We start from the raw sequence: 15,687 nt of genomic DNA, 5'->3' as shown, positions 1-15,687 counted from the left end.
CTGCAAATCTCTATTCTCCAGCTGGGCCTACGATTTTATAACATTTACTGACAGTGAAAGCAGAAGAGGTCAAGCCAAGCCCTGCTGGTAGGGCACAATGTCAGGTTTCCATCTGGAAGAAAGGAGTCTGCTGCTTTCCCAAGCCCAGCAGGCACAGAACCTGAGCAGGGCCCATCCCCACCACCATCCCAGCAGCAGAACGCCCCCACGGATGGAGCTCGGCTGGAAAACCCTGCAGTGACATGGATCAAGGGCAGAAGTGACTCACTTGTAGATGTTGGAGTTGGGATGGTTGGTGAGAATGTGGTTTTGAGTCCGGAGAATCTCCACGGCCTTTTGGGAATATTCCTTCAGCTGAAATACACCCAGGAAAAGACAGTCTTCAAAAGAGCGCTTTTATTGCAACATAGACACAGATATTCCTCATCTCGTGGTGTTCCAGGTTCCCCAGAAGAGGCACACACCACACTTACAGGAATTTATGTGCTTAAATCATTACCCAGCACTGTAATCAATCCTAAAATTTGAGATTTACACAGTAAGTGCTGTTTGTCAGTCAATCCCTGCAAATGCCTGCCAAGATTTGTACAGCATTCCCCACTCTTTAAACATACTCATGCAAGTATCAATGGGTCTAAATTATTTGTTATCAATCCCACTGATCCTCTAAAAAAGGCCACCACTTCCTTTGTTCAAAAATCATGGTTACAAAAGATGCCTAGTAGTTGCAGTATCAAAAATCTATAACCTGGAGCTGCCAGATTCATAAAAGCCTGTGCTTTTATTCTCAATAAATAAAAATCTCACCAGTACAGTTTCATCACTAAAACAATAAAACAAAATCCACACTTCCAAATTTTTTAAGGATCCTGCTTTGTTTAACATTGAAGTTGTAGGAACACAAAAAATTTCCACCAGCAGCTTTTCTGACAGAAAATCTGTCCCAGCTGTATGACAAATGAGCACCTGGGATGCTGTACCTCCCTTCTGGAATGTTCGCTGTACCTTTTTCTCGGTCTGCTGTGTTTTCAGGGAGAAGTACCCCAGGAGATCCACAAACTGGGCAGCCTTTCTTCCATAGGCTGGGAGTTCTGGCCAGATGGACCACATGAGATCCAGCAGCAGCTCCTGCTGGGACTTGTTGGAGTTCCTGTTGAGTGGATTACAGACAGTCAGGGTCCTGAAGATGGCACAGATCTTGTGCAGAAGAACATAAGTTCCAGTCCACCAAACTGGGAAACCATCATCTTGCAGAGCTCACAGAGCTAAACCCCACCAGCCCTTGAACCCAGCTGTTTTCCAGCACTCCAAAATAAAAGCAGCTGTCCTGCAACAACTGAACAGAGCTCTGAAGGAATTCAGCCCCCTAAAGTGCTCCTTTCCCCACACAACTCCCAACTTCTCACAGTGTGAGTCTGGATCTGCCTCAGAAACTCACTTTGCCCACAAACACCTGCTCCCGGCCATGACAGGGGTCAGATTTTGCAGACAGAAATCAAATGCTCCTTGCAGACAACTGATCATGGGTAAGTCTCAACTTTCACCCCCAGTAACTGCAAATCACTGAGGGCAATTCCAGAGGGGGCCAACACCTGCAGGCTCCAGGATCCTTCAGAGAGAGGCTCTGGCACTGACCCAGCCCCTGGGCTCACCTGTAGATGTGCAGGGCCAGGCAGTGGGCCTGCCACCTCACCGAGGAGGAGTTGGATTCCAGCAGGAAGCAGCGCAGGAACTGGATGAGGGTCTCCTTGTCAGCAAACTTGTTCAGTTGGTTCACCAGGGCCGTGCACAGCTGGTCCTCCTGACTGCCTGAACCCTCACCTAGGGACACAGGGAAGGCTTTAGGGAGAAGATAAATGCAGCACCTCACAGGTAGGCCACTCTCCTATTTCAAAGAGTCAGGACAATGGAGACAAATTCCTATGTTTCTGGTAACAGGAGAGTTTAACATTCATGTCTTTTTCAAAAATATAAGCCAGTACTCCTGACTAACAGGAAAAAAAAACTGCAGGAAAACTTGCCAGTGAGGACGTGAGAAATGTGCTACACATCCTGATAAAAAGGATTGACCATGAGGCAATGAAAAGACTCACAGAGAACCATCTGATGGTGAAAGCTAAAGCGGTTCCTTGAAGAAAGGCCAAGAGAGAATTTATGCCCGTGACTTTTACAGGGAAGCTTAATTACTTTCCCAGGACTGTGGATATTCATTAAGCCTCAGCCCTGGCTCCAGCAGAGCTTCCAATGCAGCCAGAGGAAACAAGTCTGAACAGAATCACTGCAGAGCACAGCTAACTGGGTGTGCATCCCCAGGATTTGTTTTAATCCTCGTGAGCATTTCAGCCTCCTACAACCCAGGACAGGCAAGTTAAGTAGAAGCTGCATCATCGCTAGATTAGGTAACACCATTAGACAACTTCAAACCCACTCAAGGCAATAAACAGTGGGTTTGGGATGTCCTCAGCACGGGACTTCAGCCCAACTGTTAGGAGACGCACGGCTTCACCTCAGCCCCTTCTACACATGGAAAAACCGCTCCTCTCTGCTGGTGTGGCTGTGGGGGCCCTTGCCACGAGCCGTGACCCTTTGCCAACAGCAGGATTTATCACCCAGTTCTTTCTAAACAGAGCAAGAAAGGCTGTGAGGAGCAGACTTGCTCCCTAAAACCACAGGACAGGGCCCAGCTGCCCCTCACCCTCTCGCTCCTTCTCCTTTTCCTCCTTCTTGCTCTTTTTGGTGGAGGATTTGCTCTGCGCTGCCGCCTGCCCGGAGCCTGATGCTGCAGGAGCAGAGGTGGAAGAGGTGCTGGAAGCTCCAGAGGATGAAGCCACAGACAGCACTTTGCTGCCACACAGAGCACAAGACAACAGCTGCAGGAGAACCGGCGACACTCCTTCGTCTACCAGGAAGCTGACTTGGAGCAGGAAATAGAGAACCGCTGTGGAGGAAAGGAGAAAATGTTTGAATCATGGAACCAGGGAATATCCTGAGTTGGAAAATGCCCATAGGGATTGAATCCAACCCCAGCCCTGCACAAATACCCCAACAATCCCACCATGGCCATCCTTGGGAGTGGTGTCCAAACATTCCTGGAGCTCTGGCAGCCTCGGGGCCGTGCCCATTCCCTGGGGAGCCTGGGCAGTGCCAGCACCCTTTGGGGAAAGAACCTTTCCCTGATATCCAGCCTAACTCTGCCCTGACACAGCTCCATGCCACTAAAGCCTGAATTAAAAAAACAAAGAAAAAAAAAACCCCAACCTAAACCAAAAGCCTTTGTACACAAGAACCAAACTCCCAGAACTGTCCTGTCCCCGCACCACAGAAGGGACAGGGACACCCGTCCCTGCACCACAGAACTCACCTGTCCCTGCACCACAGAAGGGACAGGGACATCCATCCCTGCACCACAGAACTGACCTGTCCCTGCACCACAGAAGGGACAGGGACATCCATCCCTGCACCACCTAACACTGGGGTACACCAGGTACAGTGGCTTATCCCAAATCACTCTCTGGGACAATGTTAGCATGAGCAAGAGAACACAGATCCTCTAAGTCATCCATTACACCTTGGCTCTTTAGCCAAGGGCCAGATGCAATTAGTGCGCTGGGATAATTAGCACTGCAAACAGTTCAGTCCCATCAAAACCCTCAGCTGTGTCTCCCCTTTTCTGCTGAGCTTCTCCATCCCAACCACGACTCCACTGCTCCCCCAAACCCTGCAGAGACAGGACTCACAGTCATCCTTGATGCAGAATTTCTGCCAGTTCACTGTTCTCTGCGTGGCAATCTCTGCACAAGCCTTTAAATGTTCCATCTGCGGGCACAAAGGGATGGGATCAACCAGCACATCAGCGTTCCTGCCACACCAGGACCACTGCAAGGCCCTTTCCCTGCTCCCCGCCTTACCAGGGAGATCAGGGTGTCGTACTGCAGGGCAGAGCCCGAGCTGGCTGTCACCACGCTGGCCCTGAGGAAGATGCCCTGCTCCTCCAGCAGCTTCTTGATGCCCCTCACGTGCGAGTCCAGCGTGTGCAGGTCCCGCAGCTGCCGGTACTTGTCCTTGGAGCCGCAGATGAACAGCAGCAGCTTGCGCACCTGGCGGCGCACGAACGGCGTCTGCTGGATCATCAGGTACTGCAGAGAGATGGGCACCCTGAGCTCACCGGGGCACGCTGGCCAGCAAAAGTGAGCGGTTTCTTCCAAAAACAAAACAAGTTGGAGGTGTGTTCCAGATTTAAGGTGCTGGAAGTCCCAGGAAGAAGAAACACTGCACAGCAACGCTGCGCCGCTTGCTGGAAACCATCCCTTGTCATCTCCAACCTCAAATAAACACCTAACCAAGGCTAATTCAGAAATCCTAACTCATACTTGTGTAAATGTAAGATAACTTGTTATATAAAGGAGGAAGCAAACTGAGAAGACAAACTCCAAATATCTTCCTGATTTCTTTTGTAAGGCCCAAGTACCAACAGCTGAGCGTGATGTTACATTTTTCCATCTCACAGCAGGTTTTCTCTCTAAGCTTTGTGGCAGCAACCACTGAGTTCCAAGAAACAACAGCAACCTCATTTTTCATGTATATTTTCTTACAGATTCCTGTTCAACAGGAACACACAAAGCCAAGAGTTCACCTTCTTTCAGGGAGATTAAAAATACAAGATGGAACTGAGATCAGCTCCGCAAAAGCTCATCTCTCCCACGAAAGGAATCATTATTGGAGTTTCCTTGTGGAAATCTGCAGGTGTATCATGCTCTTGCTCACCTCAGACAAGAAGTAGAACCAGGAGTGATCAAAGATGGGCGGGGGGATGCGGGAGTTTGTGTCTGCAATCTTCTTGATCTGGTAGGGCAGGCGCAGCACCATCTCTGTCAGGAGCTGAGTGTAGGCCTCAAAAACATCTGCAGCATGACCCTGGCAGCAAGAGAAACCCCTCAGGCTCCGAGCACACCCAGAGTGGTGTCACGATGAATGATTTTTTAAAAACAGGGGATTTCTGCCCCTTTGCAGCCCAAAGAATGTTCCCAAATGATGAATGAAACCCTGCACTAGGCTTTGAACTGGATGGCAGCTGTGAGGACGCACTGAGCTAGTCTGGAGTAATAAAGCAGTTCAACTTAGGAGCTTTCAGCTTAGGAGACATTCTTACACTTAATCAGGCTTTCTGCACTGCACCTGCACAAACCCCAAACCACGGCATAATGGCACCACAGTGGTGGAACAAGCCTGGGAATTACCGTGGAAATTCCCATCCACCCTTCCACTTCCTCGGCACACTAAGTTCAGGAATTCTGCCTGCCAAGCACAGGGAGTCACGGGCTGGAGCAGCTTCCCTTCAGGATGATTAACAATTCCTCCAGGAATAGTGACAGCAGCTGCACAGGACTCCTGGGTTAGGAGCGCACTGAGAGGCGCAGTGAGCTGGGCTGCCCTGAGAGAACTCTGAGCACCCCCAGTTGTAAGATGGATTTTGGTTGCTCTTCTAAGGGCAAACTGCTTGTGCAGGAGGAGCTGCTTTCCCAGCTCTGTGCAGCCTCCTTGCAGTGCACAGCTCCCAGCACAGGGCAGGACTCACCTTCACATACTGGCGGAGGAAAAAGGGGCTCATGTCAGGGGGAGAGGAAGTGGTGTGAGGCTTCAGGAGCTGGCTGGTGGCCACGGGCTCCTCGTCGTTCTGCTGGCTCTTCCAGTACTCCAGCAGGGACTTGAGCACGTGCAGGCAGTAATCAACAGCACCAGAGCTCAGCAAGGCAGCTGCCGTGGCACTGGAGATCAGGGAGGAAGCCTGGAACAGAGGGAAGGAGCTGGATCAGGAACACACCTGGGAACCTGCAGGAGGGAGAGCTGGGGCAGCCCTGAGCACCTGCTGACAATGCGGGCAAGAAAGCAGGTTTGGATGAAACTTTGCAGGCAGCTTTTAAGTTTGGGGTTTGTTTGAGGTTGGGGTTTTTTGGTTTTTTTTTTTTTTGTGTTTATGAAAAGCAACTCAAATATTTACAGAGACTCTTTTGAACAAGTGCTTAGTAAAGGAAAACAAATAAAATCTCCTCTTAAGTCTAATCTCCCCTCGACACATGTGCCAGAGGCCACTCTGCTGTGGATTAGACGACTAGGGCTTTTTTCCTTTCTTCCCCCCCCCCCCCCCTTTTCTTTTTTTTTTTTTTTTTAAAGTTGGGATTTCTATTTGTTTATCTGGGATTTGGCCAGCTGGGCGTGAATTCTGGTAGAGAAAGAGTCCCTGTTGCAGCTGCCGCTCACAGGCTCTGCTCCACCCAGGTATTGCTCCACCTGCATTCTGCAAGACGAGGAGCTTTGATTTCTGTGGGAAGCTCAAGTGAGTAACAAAGGCTGGAGAAAAAGCTACTGTAAATAAAACTATTAAAGCAGCCCTGTAAATCCAAACAAACCCCACAGCTCATAAGCTCATTAAAATTTGATGCAGTTCAGACTAAATTTTTTAACCTCTATGCTTTTTTATTAATCTCCTTCCCACCACACATACTGCTTTTTATGCCTTATTACTGTACCTTTTAGCAACAAATATCTAAGGAATCCTCTTAGCGACTTTTACGTTGACACAGCAGCATATTGCTTTCCAATAATCACATTACAAATCCTCTTTAACCCCTTCAGCACTGGTGAGATGCAAGGGAAAAATCTGCCAGACCGTTTTAAGTAACATCATTAATGTGCTGCCCTGAGCTCAGCCTGGAACTGTGCACAGAACAAGAGCATCCAATTGTCTTTACACGGCTGCTTCCTCCAGTCCCAGTTTCAAAACTCTTTTTCCACAAGAGTTCAGTAACATTATAAGTTCCCTATAAATTTTTCCAAAGCCCTGTCAAGGATTTTTCAGTTTTACACCTGTAATTTTAGTTAGCAGCTTTTAGATCGTCTTTGATGAACAAAAGCCCTGCAAGCACATCATGGAATCCCAGAATGGTTTGGGTTAAAAGGGACCTTAAAGTTCATCCCATTCCACTCCCTGCCATGGCAGTGACACCTTTCATTGCCCCACATTGCTCCAAGCCCTGTCCAACCTGGCCTTGGACACTTCCAGGGGTGAGGCAGCCACAGCTTCTCCACCCTCACTGGGAAAAATTCCTTCCCAGTATCTGACCTAAATTTCCCCTTTTTCAGTCTGACCCATTCCCCCCTGTCCTGTCACTCCAGCTCCTGATGAACAGACTCACTCTGGCTTTCCTGTAGCCCCTTCACAGCCTGGAAAGTGTTGTGGGGTCTCCACACAACCTTCTCCTCTCCAGGCTGAACATTCCCAACTCTCCCAGCCTGTCTCCACAGGGGAGGTGCTCCAGTCCCCTGAGCACACCCATGGCCTCCTCTGCACTTGCTCCAACAATTCCACGTGTTCTCATGTTGAGAACACCAGAACTGTGTGCAGTGCTCCAGGTAGGGTCTTGTAAGAGCTGAGCAGAGGGGGAGAAAATCATCCCCTGACAAAGCAAACTGGAGAATGTACCTCACAAATGGAAGTCTTGGATCCTGACTTGGTTCTGGACATGAAGACACTGAGCAGCCTCATCACCACCAAGTGCACTTCATTCACAGGGGAGCGCTCGTTTTTCTTGGACACGTCCTGCAAGAAAAGACACATCCTGCTTGTTCAATCCCAGAGCTGAGCAGTGTCCCAAGCCTCTCATGTTCAGTGCTCTGATCCTCAGGAAGCATTTAGAACTTAAGCCCAAGCAGTAAGACTAAAAAAGCAGCACAAATGCCTCAATAGAAGAGTGGGCAGTGGCCTGGCTGCCGGAGAAGAGCCCCACACAAACAAAAAGAAACGTACGTCAATCATGCAGTTACTGATCATGGCTCTTCTCAGAGTTTAATTCTAGCAAAACAAATCTTCATGCTCACTTGTGGATGCCAGACCCAGGAAACAGTGGGAGTTCCACTCATGTCATTTTCTACCTTACATGAAAGGAGGCAAGAGGAATAAACTGCCTGAACACATCCACACAGCAATGTTTCTGGGACTCCCATGCATTTAATTCATCCACGGAAAGAAACCCTGGCTAGAAGGAGCAAATTCAGAGCATGAGCCCACACTGCACTTTACCTTTTTGTCCATGCCCAGCTCTGCAATCAGCTGGGACAGAAGGTTATCCAAAGCTCCCTTGTCTTTCTCATCATCTCCATCTAAATCTGTTGTTAGCATCAGAATAACCTGGGAAGAGCAGAGAATTATTAGAGGGCAGGTCCCACATTTTCAAGATAACTATTTATCTTTCACAAAACAGCACCGATTTTATCTTGATTTATCTGTGTTCTTTCCCAAATCCAGCCTGTGCCTCACATCCTAATAAGAACATTCAGCATAAACCCACAAGACCTTCCCAAGCACACTGGAGCTCAAGGATTGGAGCCCTCAGGCTTCTCAGTTAGTGATCAAGTCACACTGAGAAAGGGCACAAGTCCAGTAAAAACCTGTAGGTAAGGAATGCTGTGCAACAGATAGACTCGCGCTGTGACTGGGCAGGAAAGAGAAAAGCACATGCAAATAGAAACCAGTGACTGAACTGTTTTACTTGGGCTGAACTCTGAGCCCTCCTCACTCACCTGCATGTAAGGGATGGCCCGGACGCCCCCGACATTCCTCAGCTGGGGTAAGTTCTGCAGCAGCCTCTCCAGCAGCATCAGCCGGACCATGTGCAGCCTGGGGATTCAGAGCCAGCAATCAGAACACATCACACCCCGCAGGGGCTCCAAGAGAGCACTGCAATCTGTCCCAGAACCCTAAGCCATCACATCCTCCCAGGGAGGAGAGGACTCGCTCAGACTTCACAGGGGAGCGATGCCGAAGATGCAGAGCACCTCTGACAGTGGAGCCACACTGCTCAGGCCTGGCCACCTGGGGACTGCAACTGCATGGAAACATCCTGCAAATCACCTCCACGCTGCACTGGAGAAGGGACTGAGCACCTGCTCCCAGAAAGAAAAGCTGCCCATGCTCCCAAAGGATGCTTGCACACACTTTTGTCCTAACAGTGGATTTCACAGGCTCCCAAGATTTTAGTGATTCCGTGTTAACTAGACCCATGCAGGATTTTTTCATCACCTCCCAGAGGCAGCAGTTTTGTGGGACACATGCTGGTGTTTATCACACCACATGATGATTGCACAGAGGGTGCACTGCCCAGGTTCCCCAGGGAATGGACAGTGTCCCGAGGCTGCCAGAGCTCCAGAAGCGTTTGGACAAAGCTTGGATGCAGAGGGTGGGACTGTTGGGGTGTCTGTGCAGGGCCAGGCATAGGACTGGACGATATTTGAGGGTCCCTTCCACCTCAGGACAGTCCATGATTTAGCAGTGGCAGTTTGCTCTGTGTTTCTGACTTTCCACTTTCGTTACCTGGCAGTTGCGAATCGCGCTCCTGGACCTGCAGCCCGCGCAGCCCCCTCCTCTGCAAGCATCCCCCAGAGCACAGGAATTATTGCTGGGGAGGAAACAAAGCCTCTTGCCTGTTGCTGGTGTGGACGTCCCCCTCTGCCTCTCCTTCCCCCTCGGAGCCCTCTCCCTCCTGCTGGCCCGTGGTGGTGCTGATGGCTCCAGTGCTGGAGCTGACGCTGCCCGGCCCCGCCGGGTGACCCTCAGCCGTGGTGTCCCCGTAGGCACTGCTCCGGCCGGACACTGGGGAGGGAAAGGAAAACAGGGAAACGCAACATCAGCAACTCAACAAGCACCTTGCCTGCTTTGCATCTACCACCACAGCTGAGCTGCACTCTGGAATCATGGTTCAAAGGAGATGCTGGCTTTGGTTCTCTTCCTAAAGCTACAAGGGAGGCTGAAGATGCATTTGTAGAAATCTTTTCTTTGCCACTCTCATCTTTGTGGCCCAAACTGAACTGGTCCCACAGCAGTAATTCAGACTCAGTCAGACAACACTTGGATGGGCAGTGCAGACAATCAGACATTTTTTTAAATAGGAGTCTGTGATTATTTCACCTGGGTGTCAGTCCCAAACTAAAAAGACAGAAATTAATCCTATCTCATCCAAACTTAACCAGAAGCACAGTGAATTGTCTCAGTCTTGCTCTTGGCATTCTGAGAGGCAAAGACTGCAGAGGGACCTTGTTGTGGCCTCCCAGTACCTTACAGAGTACTGGGTACTTATGAAAAGGAGGGAGAGGGACTTGTTATATGAGGACAGAGTGACAGGCTCATGGGCAGTGGCTTTAAGCTGAACAAGGGCAGGGTTAGATGGGATATTAGGAAGGAATTCTTTACTCAGGGAGTGATGAAGCCGTGGCACAGGGTGCCCAGAGAAGCTGTGGCTGCCCCATCCCTGGAAGTGTCCAAGGCCAGGCTGGATTCAGCTTGGAGCAATCTGGGATAGTGAAAGGTGTCCCTGCCTTGGGGTTGGTACAGGATGATCTCTAAGGTCCCTTCCAACCCAAACCACTCTGGGATTCAATGATTCTGTTATTACACCCCAGCAGAATCTGCTGCAGATTCCACACTTCCAAGAGAGCCATGAAAAGCAGCCAATACTCCATCTGTGGGCACAAAACCCACGAAACAACGGGTGGCAGCAGCCACCGGGAACTGAGATCTCCTCTGTGCCAGGGATCAGCCACACGGTCCCATGGTGGGCAAGGCAGGGAGAGAGCAGGGGTGCGGCAGGGAGGGAGCAGGAGGGAGCACAGAGGATGCAGGGGTGTAGCAGCCAGGGAGAATGGAGGGAGCAGGGAGGATGCAGGGGCGCAGCAGGGCTCACTCACCGCTGTGCTCCCCGGCCACCGAGTCCACGGCGCTGCCGCCGCTCTCGGAGCCCACGCTGCCGCCGTGCTCCGCGGGCGATGTCCGCAGCGTGGAGCCGTCCGTGGCCGCCGTGCTGCCCTCGTCGTCGGACGCTGGAGCTAAGAGAATAAAGAGAGCTGTTACAAGTAAAAACACTGCCTGGGAACAACTGCAAACGACGCTCACGCTACGAGGGAAAGGCTGCAGGGATTGGGCTTTGGGTTTGGGCACAGCTACAAACGGAAATGGAGCTTGGGGGTGAGCAGCAGGACAATTACGGCTGCCGAAAGCAGTGGAGGGGAGATATCCCGAGAGGAAAGCTTCTCTCAAACACACAGGCATGCACAGTTTCTTAAAGAACAATGTCTGCTTGTTTATAAATGCAAGGGAAATACAGCACATGCTTTGCTTTGTCTGTTTTAAAGAGAGGAAATAACTCTCTCAGAAGTCTACAGTGAGACAGTCAACCTAAGCAGGAAAAAGCTGTAAGTACACTCTCAAAAATACAAGCCAATAGTAATGACTGGCTCTTCCAAACCATATTTGCAAACCAATTTTAAGGCATTACTTAGGTCAAAATCTGAAAAAGATGATGCCTTGCAGTGAACAGTTACCTGATGCTGTTGTGTCCGAGAGTGTTCCGGCATCGAGAGAGGAGGAGCTGGGAGCTTGGCCAGACAGTCCCAAGCTCTGCAGTCCAAGGGCACTGCTGCTGCTCCCTGCAAGCAGAGAACAAGTTATGAGCATCTTTCTTTGAGAGAATGAAGTTAATTCTGGCATTTTCTGTATATTTTGTAGTTCTGCCGTCTTCGGTTCACTGGTGGTGACAACAACAGCTTTACCTCCTTCCTTTCCCAGTTTCCATCCCCTCTCTGCCTGCCAACAGTGCCCACATCTGACCTTGCTGATCTTGTTGCAGGCTCAGGGCAATAGCCAATTCCACCATGGTCTCATCATCTGCATCTGGAGGGATATCCAGCATCGGAGGGAATCCCTCTGCTCCAGCCAGGAGAGCCTCCAGAGGAGAAGGGTTCCCATTATTCACGTTCTCAGAAGTCTCCAGAACCATGGATTCGGACTATGGAGAGGAAACACAGTGAGAGCTTTCCCCAGACCATCACCAGGAAGGGAGCACCACGAGCAGGTGCATCAGAACTAAATTAACTCAAGTCCTGGCACGCTTCAAAGGCTCCAAGGAGAAACTTTGGACTCACCACCATCTCAAAGTCTCCGTGATCCACCTCGCTCTGCTCCTGGCTCTCCTGTCGGATGTGCTCTCCATTTGCTATCCCAGAGCTCTGCAACTTGTCTTCTGCATCGTCATCATCATCATCATCCTTATCTCCTGAGTGGCAAAGCAGGAGTTCATAAATGCACGGCTCCTCACCCCGTCCCAAACAAGGCAGTAAAAGCCCAAGCTGCTCCCAGTTACCAAGAGACTCCCTGACACTACAATACTGAAAAGCCTCTCATGGATGGAGCTTTGAAAATGTTGGTCTGCACATATCTTTGATCGATTTATTAGAACATGAAAACATGCATAGAAATATTAACTCAAGATTACTACTCCAGATAAAAATGATCAGATTTTCCTGCCATTGAAAGGGGAATACCTCACAGAGATCTCCTTTTTGAATCCCAAAATGTCAATGAATAGGTGAGTTTATTAAATAAAAAGGGGTTTAGGGAGCAAGGGAGAGCAAAAGAAAGGAAAAAGGCTGATTTGAAGTCTTTTTTAGTCCCAATTTATAACAAGACCGCTTGATTTCCTGGTCCTTTCTGAGCAGTCAAGGGGGCCATGCTGGTTTAAGGCAGAGGGATGCCCTGGCATACCCATGGGAGTGTTGCTGCGGGGGGACGATGGCAGGGTCACGTGCCGCCGCTTGTTCCGGGGTCTCAGCACCCTGATCAAAGCTTGCTTGCAGGAAAAGCTCACCGCTGGGTCCTGCAGGGTTAACAGGTCATCGTTACACTCCTGAAGCTCTAAGTCCTCATTCACAGCATCTGGAAAGATGGCTAAAAATACACTTGTGACTCTGGTCAGCTTTGGCTCGTGTAGGACACTGCCTCAACTCCCTGTTTCCTTCAGGTGCCACAAAGCAACACCTGTAATTCTACATGCAGCATAAGAAAAACATTACTGGACCACAAGGAAAGAGAGAATTCTCTTTCATTCCCTTCTTGCTGGGCGTTTTGGGCTGTATTTTGTGTCTGCACTATGTATTCACGTTCTACCCACTTCTAATACTTTTCACATTATACAATCATAGAAACATTAAGGTAGAGAAGCCCTCTGAGATCAAGTCCAACCATAAACCCAACACTGCCAATCCCCCTAACCCCTGTCCCCAGGTGCCACATCTACACTTCCAAATCCCTCCAGGGGTGAGGACTCAACCACCGCTCTGGGCAACCTGTGGCAGGCTGGAACACTCTTTCCATGAAGAAATTTTTCCTGATGTCCAACCTAAACCTCCCCTGGTGCAATTACAGGCTGAGGCCGAGCAGAGCAAGATGACATACTGGGCAAAGTAACATCTGCATGTAGATCTTGGATGCAGTATGGATACAGTCCAGCTCACACGTGCAGTATCCATGGATAATATCCACCAAAGCATTGACTGTGGCTTCAACGTGAGTGAGACCTAAGGAGGAATAAAAGCAGGACTGAAATCAGCTCTCTCTGTATTTCAGCACAGAGTGAGGCACTGCAGGAAGCATCTTTTGTTTGCAGACTTCAAGGCACAATGTTAACAGCACAAATATATTGATTTTCAATCCAGACTGAGCCAGTCTTGTCTGTCTGATGGAATAATTTGAATTCCATATACCAGCACCACTGAATATCCTCTAATACCACCCACAAAGCCAAATCAATCATCAGTCCCTTTCTGCTGGCACAATGCACGTTGCCCTGAACAAAAGCTCCGGAGCAGAATCTGCAGCTCCACGTCGCAAAGCCCTCAGTGCAGCACTAGCATTGAACAAATCATTCTCTCTGCTTACAAACTTAAAACAGGTCCCTTCAGAAGCCACAGGCTTGCCAATAGCAAAGGAAGAGCTCTCCCACCTGGCAGGCAGGCAGGGGCCAGGAAGGCGTTTTTGGGTTTTGATGCGTGGAGCTTCCAGAAGTGGTTCACCAGCTGGGTAATGAAGGTGCAGCCCTCTCCTTCCACGTGTTTCTGGGCCTCCTGCCCTTCTTCACTCTCTGCACAGATTAAAAAACACCTCTCAGAAATGTGCAGGGGAAAACCTTAATGAGGGTAACACCAAGTTTATTTGAAATGGCTTTTTTTTCAGAGGCTTTGATGTTCTCACCAGCAGGATATCACACACCTACCAAATGTGTCAAATACAGTCCCTGTCACTCTGAGCCCAACACCCCAGCACAGTTTCAATTATCACAACAGAAACTTAGAGAAAATTACAGACTTATCTACCTGTTTCCAGCTGTGGCAGCTTTGATTCTGTGTAGTGGACCAGATTGTTGGGTCTCATAATAGCAATGGATCGAGCAGTGATGACCAGCCTCTGGAATACCTCAGGATCAAGGTCCTTTCCTTCTTTGGTTGAGGAAGTCAAATACTGAATGGCTTTGCTTAGCAATGCTTGATCCTGCAGAGTGAAAGATAACACAGGCAATGAAAAACAACTGGCTGCAGCACGAGAAAGCAGCTGAAGTACAACCACGGGACAGAGCCTGGGGAAATTCGGCACTTGTCATCTAAGGAAGGACAACTAAGCCTAAAAGGGCACAGAATCACACAGCTCTGGTGAAACACAAAAGCCAGCAGGGCAGGCAGCAGGAGCTAAAGACAGATGGGACAGGAGGTTTGTGGTGCAGGGAGGAAGGGCTCTCTAGGGCTGTGCTGCACCTCAGCCATGACCTGGCAGGTTCCAGGAGCCCCCAGACCCGTGCCCTGGGCAGTACCTTGTGGTTGTGGTAGGCTGAACGGCTGGTGTGCAAGCTGGCCAGGAGGCTCTTGGTCTGCTGCTGCACGCTGGAAGGGGCTGGCATGGAGAGCAGCAAAGTAGCCAGTTCCTGAGCTACAATCTTATTCTTCTCCTAAGAACAGACAAACCCCATTATTCAGTACATTTACCACCACTCAGTGTACCTGCAGCTCCCTCCACTCAATACCCCTTTGACAGCCTCATTCCATTTACCGTTTGACATTTAGGGAATATTTCACACGTCTACAGAAGAAAAGTCCTTTTGAGATTTATGGGCTCCTACCCTGCTGTTTCTGTAAACGAGGTCACTCCAGAAGCACAAAAAGCCCACCAGCTCTAAATGCAAATGCCAATTGTCATTCTCAACTAGTTTCAAACGCTTTTGGCTAAGGCAACTTTCAGATCAGTGCTCTGAGCAAAAGGGATGCGGCTCTGCTCCTATCAGGCCCCCGGGGCTGCAGGAGGTAGTGCTGAGCTGGCCCCTCCTCCCCCGGCTCCAAAGCTCAGGAATGTATTCAGAAAGTTACTTGCCTTCTCGTTGACTGGTCCCACAGCAAAGCAGCTTTCCAGCGCTTCTAAAGAACTCACTACTAGCCTGGAGGGAGAGAGGAAAGCAGGCTTGAGTACAGCAACCCTTCTCTCTCCTTAGCACTTTGCTTTATGCGGGCTACAGTCATGAGTAGCTCAGAGACAGCTAACGAATGCCAAGTACAAAATCAAAGCATGATAAAACCTGCCACAGGCACCATGCATATCATTTCATTGTGTTACAGACCAGAGTTAAACCTGGCTCACGCTCACAGACAAACTTAGGACTGCTTTAATAATCCACAGCTGAAAGACAGGGGCTTTTCTCTCCCAAAGAGGATAAAACATTTCCTTACGCAGCCTGCAGCAGGGATAACTTGGATTGTCTTGACAGTCCCAATTCACCATGGCCCCCAGACGTACAGATGACTGCAGATCAAGGCTGGCTA

At 49.7% G+C, this 15,687-nt stretch overlaps 1 protein-coding gene across 3 annotated transcripts in view; it reads right to left on the bottom strand.

The window, feature by feature from the left end:
- Positions 1–15,687, bottom strand: part of UBR4 (ubiquitin protein ligase E3 component n-recognin 4) — an 81,098-nt gene that overhangs the window by 32,571 nt on the left and 32,840 nt on the right. For 2 of the 3 annotated variants that reach the window (XM_066203093.1, XM_066203096.1), the window contains 22 exons: positions 15,242–15,305; positions 14,688–14,822; positions 14,197–14,371; positions 13,827–13,964; positions 13,280–13,401; positions 12,590–12,701; positions 11,971–12,101; positions 11,657–11,834; positions 11,371–11,475; positions 10,738–10,875; positions 9,478–9,646; positions 8,578–8,674; positions 8,078–8,185; positions 7,481–7,597; positions 5,576–5,785; positions 4,765–4,914; positions 3,909–4,136; positions 3,738–3,816; positions 2,696–2,938; positions 1,653–1,821; positions 1,006–1,150; positions 269–354 (listed from right to left, as the gene is read on the bottom strand). In XM_066203093.1, coding sequence (XP_066059190.1) covers positions 269–354; positions 1,006–1,150; positions 1,653–1,821; positions 2,696–2,938; positions 3,738–3,816; positions 3,909–4,136; positions 4,765–4,914; positions 5,576–5,785; positions 7,481–7,597; positions 8,078–8,185; positions 8,578–8,674; positions 9,478–9,646; positions 10,738–10,875; positions 11,371–11,475; positions 11,657–11,834; positions 11,971–12,101; positions 12,590–12,701; positions 13,280–13,401; positions 13,827–13,964; positions 14,197–14,371; positions 14,688–14,822; positions 15,242–15,305 — 3,099 coding nt within the window. The remainder of the gene's footprint in view (positions 1–268; positions 355–1,005; positions 1,151–1,652; positions 1,822–2,695; positions 2,939–3,737; positions 3,817–3,908; positions 4,137–4,764; positions 4,915–5,575; positions 5,786–7,480; positions 7,598–8,077; positions 8,186–8,577; positions 8,675–9,477; positions 9,647–10,737; positions 10,876–11,370; positions 11,476–11,656; positions 11,835–11,970; positions 12,102–12,589; positions 12,702–13,279; positions 13,402–13,826; positions 13,965–14,196; positions 14,372–14,687; positions 14,823–15,241; positions 15,306–15,687) is intronic. The other variant, XM_066203095.1, reaches the window with a different exon arrangement.

This window comes from Chamaea fasciata, unplaced genomic scaffold, assembly GCF_029207755.1.
Source record: "Chamaea fasciata isolate MVZ Bird 193981 ecotype frontalis unplaced genomic scaffold, bChaFas1.0.hap1 SCAF_23, whole genome shotgun sequence".
NCBI classification, from domain to species: domain Eukaryota; kingdom Metazoa; phylum Chordata; class Aves; order Passeriformes; family Sylviidae; genus Chamaea; species Chamaea fasciata.
Note: the sequence above shows the minus strand (reverse complement) of the source record. Positions and strands in the feature narration are given on the sequence as shown.